We start from the raw sequence: 5594 nt of genomic DNA, 5'->3' as shown, positions 1-5594 counted from the left end.
TTGCATTGATAAGAACAAATTTTTAAATTTATCCTTGTTAAAAAATAAAGGAGTACTCCGTAGTTGGGAGTATTCCATAATTAGTGTACTTTAATTAAATCAAGAGTAATCATATTCATACCCAAGACTTGCAGTAAATAGTCTAATCGAATAATTTGGTCTAACATTAATTCACTGCAACTACTCGATACAAAAATCATTTTACTTAAATCAATGTCAAAAGGGTAGGTTTTTGAGAATATTATAAAAAAAAACCAGCACAATGATAAGGTGCTGTGGACCGACTTCAAAACAGAAGGTGAATAAGAATTTTGGGACAGAGTAATTAAAAAAAAATTATTTGTTGAGATTCTTCTAGTACAATGATAAGGTGCTATGGACCGACTTCTACACAAAATGAATCAATCAGAATAAAAATTAGGTCCACATGACTTTAATAGTTCAAAAGGCAAAAGAAGGATGTACGCAACAAATTGCACTTGGAATGAATTTAGTCCTCCGAACGAAAAAGGCAAAAACAAAATGCAATTTGAAAAAGTGGAGATTCCACTCCGATGCAACAAGAAACACAAAAGATAGAAGTATGTTAGACCACCTCACTATATACCTATACACCCAACAACACGCGTGTGTGTGTGTGTATATATAGGTGGCACGTAGTGTCCCTTGAACATATATCTGAAACAGTAGTTAATTAGGGTTTGCATTGAGTTTTGACATGCCTAGGGATAGAGATCCTTTGGTGGTTGGGCGTGTGATAGGGGATGTTTTGGATCCCTTCGCAAGGTCAATTGGGCTTAGGGTGACCTACACCAATAGGGAAGTTAATAATGGATGTGAGTTCAAGCCATCTCAAGTTGTCAACCCTCCTAGGGTTGAGATTGGAGGGGAGGACCTTAGGACCTTCTATACTCTTGTAAGTCCCAACCCTCTCATTTTCTCACCATTCTTTTTCTTCTTCTTCTTCTTCCATTAATCCACATTTCTTTCCGTACCTTTATCAATCAATTTCAGGTTATGGTGGACCCTGATGCTCCTAGCCCAAGTGACCCTAACCTAAGGGAGTACTTGCACTGGTGAGTCATGGCACCTCTCTCTCTCTCTCTCTCTCTCTCACACACACACACACACACACACACACTAAACACACAAATGTACAAGCAATTTATATAGTATAATGTAATAATTTATATTGTATAATTTAGATAGTATATGGTCCATATTGGAAGTTGATGGTTGTATCATCTATGATTTGGCTTTTGTGTTTGGTTAATTGATTGGACGTCCCTTTCATGGACACAATCAAAGGAAAAATAAAAATATATAAAGGCTGGGCTTGGGGTTTAAGGTTTCTCTCCTAAAGAGTGGTCCCTGCATGCATGCACTGTGAACAAAGGGAGACATATTCTTATATATCTATCCTTTATCATTTTTTCAATTTTGCTTTCATTTTGTGTATTCCATATATTCTGTACTAATTTTATTTATTATAGTTTATACTGAATTCACTAAAGTATTCCAATGAGTTCTCCATGTGTTCTTGCATCTTGGGGGCCCGGGACCACAACACCGAATCAAGTACACAAATTCGTACTTCAACGTATTGCGTATGGATACTTGAATCTTTCACAATGTATCACTCCACAAGACTCTTATTCAGTATTTGTGTTTATTTTAAACTCGTGCTTCAACGTATGAGTAAGGATACTTGAATCTTTCATAATGTACCACTTCACGAGACTCCTATTCGATATCGGTGTTTAGTTTACCCACTTCCACAAAACATGTAAGGTAGAATGCGTGAGATGTTCACACATTCGACTGCTCCCCGTGAAACTACATATCTCTCAACCTCATCGCGCTTTCTTTGCTTTGCTCTTCAATATTCCATGCATATTCATATGCACACTTAGCCAACTTGGAATCAACCTGGTCCTAAAGACCACTTGAGGTACACACACCGGAATTTTCCTTCCTTTCTTTTTGACACACACTAAGACACACGAGACCTTTTTTAATTGCCACTCACACAGCACACCAAGCACTTTGAACCTTGATCTCTCATTGACTTTAGGCTGTGAATTCTTTTTCAATTGGTGCAACTGAAGAAACAAAAATTGTTATTTGATCACTAGTGGTAAATGGAGCATATATATATATATGTATTTATTTTGGGCTTAATTATTTTATTGTTATTTGTGTGGGTGTATATATTGTAATTAATACAGTTCTTTTGATGGACATTTAGGTTGGTGACTGATATTCCAGCAACAACAGGAGTAAGCTTTGGTGAGCAACTTTTTTATGATCTTAACAGCTTAATGCGATATTGACTTTATCAACCTTTCTGCTAATTAAAAGATTAATCAAACGACAGCCATAATTAAAAGTTTTTAGAAAATTAAATTTTACAAATGAAGTTTAAAGACAAATCAGAGGACCTAGTGACCTTATTATTATTATTATTCTTTTGTGTATATTTCATACTTTTGAAAATATTATCTAATCCTCAGTTTTATTGAACACTTTTATTTATTTTATTTTATTTATGTTAAATAGGTATTGTTTAAAGAGATTGAAAAGTTTTTAATGGTTTGCTCACAACACTAATGCTTTATCAAAATTCACCCACAAAAATAAAAAGGCACATACATATATATCATCAGTTCATCACCTCTAATTTTATCATATATATCACTAGTGGTACAAAATTTACATAAATAATTACCCATTGCTTTGAAAAGGTTAACGATTCGACAAGCTATAATTTCAATTATTTATTTTTTAATTTTCAATACGTCTCCTCCTTTTGAGACCAAACATTATCTTATCGTGTGTTTTGCATTCTTTCTTTAAAAAGTTGCAACTAATAGATTGATTGTATTATTGTTCATGCATTGGTGGGAAAGGTATATACTTAATTTCATGCTTTAATTGGGGCTAACAACTTCTATCATAGAGGTTTGTCGCGCCTGAAAGGCTTACAATGTGATTGAAAAGAATACATATAGAGAGAGAGAATTTCTAGAATATGCATGCACTAGCTAGAAACATAGATAAGGTATAGAATCATGAAATGGTGAGTGGCATCAAAAAGTTAAATGAGAATAATTGAAAGCCAACTTCTCGAAATTTCAAAGAAAATAGTATTTTCGGAATTTTATATTTTAGTAATGTCACAGGACTAAATTTGTGACGAAACAATGACCTTAACCTCTTCTTTGATTATTTTTTTCAAACTTAATGCACTTATATATAAAATAAAATAAAATAAAATTTATTACGGGTGACACTTCTTGCCCAAGATTTAAAAATTAGGGGTGTTTTCTCACTTTGTCATGAAATTTCATAAGATAGTACAAAAACGGTCTGAACCATATTGACGTATAATCTGATGATGGTTGGAAGGTCAAGAGGTGGTGTGCTACGAGAGTCCGCGGCCATCAATGGGGATTCATCGTTTCGTTTTCGTGTTGTTTCGCCAGTTGGGCCGTCAGACGGTCTACGCTCCAGGGTGGCGTCAAAATTTCAACACTCGAGACTTTGCTGAGCTTTACAATCTTGGTTTGCCAGTCGCTGCTGCCTATTTTAACTGCCAAAGGGAGAGTGGCACAGGAGGACGTAGAAGATGAAGAATGAACCTATTTTCTTTCTACATATTTTATATTATAGATATATAGAATGTATGGATGAAGGTTAAAGCTAGCTTTTATCATCCATTCTAGCGTACGTATGTATGGAAAAGTTCTACAATACTCTGAGGTATCGTATCCTTAAGGTCTCACAGTCATTGGATCATTTATCAGGTGAGTTCTATCACCACATTCAATAGCTAAGAGCCTCGAGGTCTCGCAGCCATTGGATCATTTATCAGATAAGTTCCACCACCACATCTAATAGTTGAGAGCCTCGAAGGTACTGAATATAGTGTTTGAATGATTAACTACAAGATGATTGTAGCTAGATACGTAAAATGTCCAAGGATGTAGCATGAAGTATAAATAAAACATATGCATAGAAATTTAGTAATATATTTCTTCAAAATTCGTCCATGAGCTTATTAACTATCATTGGTTATGTTGTATGAGTTCCGTATATATGTAAAGAGCAGTGATACTCAGTTCGACTATAGTGGCCAAATATCAGTCTGAATCCCATGTGGCTATGTCACATTATCCATCATTACACTACGTGTGTGTATATATAAAGTTTGTGTGAGTCGTACGCAGCAGAATGTATTTAGGAAAGTTTTAGATTTTGTAAAACAGATCTGTGTCGTTACCAACTCTACTTATTTTAGCAATTAAACAGTTAATCACATGCAGATAAAGTAAAGTATAAAGTTAGTGACACCAGGATTTTAGCGAGGAAACCCCAGTTAATAAAATACGTCAACTGTTATGAAAAAAACCTCGTAGATTGTGCAGTCTAAAGTAAACCAATCCACTATACTTGAAACAAAGTATACCGAACTTTAACTCTGGCTCACACCCTATCATTCTACCAAACACTAACTGCTTAAAATCCTCTGGCTTTGGACTCTCCGTTCAACAGCAACTTGACCTCAGGCTTATGCTTAATATTTGTAGAAGAGTAGTAGGTAGATCAGACAACACTCCACGAATGTTCCAACCCTTTCAAAATGTGATTGTTTTTACTTCTGTTCTTTAATCGTCTGAATGATGTAGAAGAAGATCTGTTTTTGTCTGATCGATGTAAATACAACTGTATGATCACGATCAGGATTCGAACTCCACAACTCTAACCTAACTAGGTGAATATGTGTATGTTCTAGGAAGACTACAGAAAAATCAACTTTGATTTTCTGAAAGGGATAAACTTCCTAAGGCTTTGTATGATATATGAATAATGATTAAAAATCATCCTTAAACCAATGTTTATGACATGGTTTATATAGAGGTTTGCAAAGTCCTATTCCTTCTGAAAATAAAGAAAATTTCATGCATAGGACTTGGAAGGAAAGTTGGATCAACAAGGAATTAAACAGAGAAAGGAAACTGGAATCCTTTTACAATCAGGACACTTGGAACCGGTTCCCAAATTTGGTACCGGTTCTTACTTGACAAAATCCAATATGAACTTGGAATTTCTGTATTTTTGAAACTCTGAAAATATACCATGTATATCATTGTGTCCTAAGTGGGAAACGATGTCTTAATATGTTGTTCTTGTCCTAAGTGGGAAACGATGTCTTAATGTGTTGTTCTTTCCTTTTCGATGATCAACAACACTTTCCTCTTCTGATCAACCTCTGAATTCCGCAGTCGATGTCAAGTCTGATATAGTAACTGAAGTTACAACTCGACTAGAACTTGTTTTGTTACCGAAATATGCCAACTACAAAAATATATCTCACAATCTCCCCCTTTGGCAATTTCTTTGCAAAACCCTAAAAATAATTTATTATCTACCCAAGCAGAAAAGTAAAGTACAATTGTTTAAGAAAACCACGGAACTTTGTATCTCTGTTCTCTCATTTTCTCTTAGACAAAATTTCACCTGAATTCCTGCACATGAATCAAGCGAAACTACCAGTGAAAGCTTAATTGACAAATTAAAAACTACCCCTAAAT

General features: G+C 34.8%; 1 protein-coding gene across 1 annotated transcript; it reads left to right on the top strand.

Moving 5' to 3' along the window:
- The first annotated feature begins 627 nt into the window (after positions 1-627).
- Positions 628-4044, top strand: LOC132271285 (protein VERNALIZATION 3). The gene is made up of 4 exons (XM_059772623.1): positions 628-916; positions 1015-1076; positions 2249-2289; positions 3409-4044. Exons 1-4 carry the CDS (start codon positions 719-721, stop codon positions 3630-3632), a joined length of 525 nt encoding a protein of 174 aa, XP_059628606.1. The 5' UTR covers positions 628-718; the 3' UTR covers positions 3633-4044.
- The last annotated feature ends 1550 nt before the right edge of the window (positions 4045-5594 follow it).

This window comes from Cornus florida, unplaced genomic scaffold (genome assembly GCF_030987335.1).
Source record: "Cornus florida cultivar Cherokee Brave unplaced genomic scaffold, ASM3098733v1 CherokeeBrave_3.0.0_Hap2_Chr08, whole genome shotgun sequence".
NCBI lineage: Eukaryota > Viridiplantae > Streptophyta > Magnoliopsida > Cornales > Cornaceae > Cornus > Cornus florida.
The sequence above is the reverse complement of the archived record's forward strand: the minus strand, read 5'-3'. Positions and strand labels throughout refer to the sequence as shown.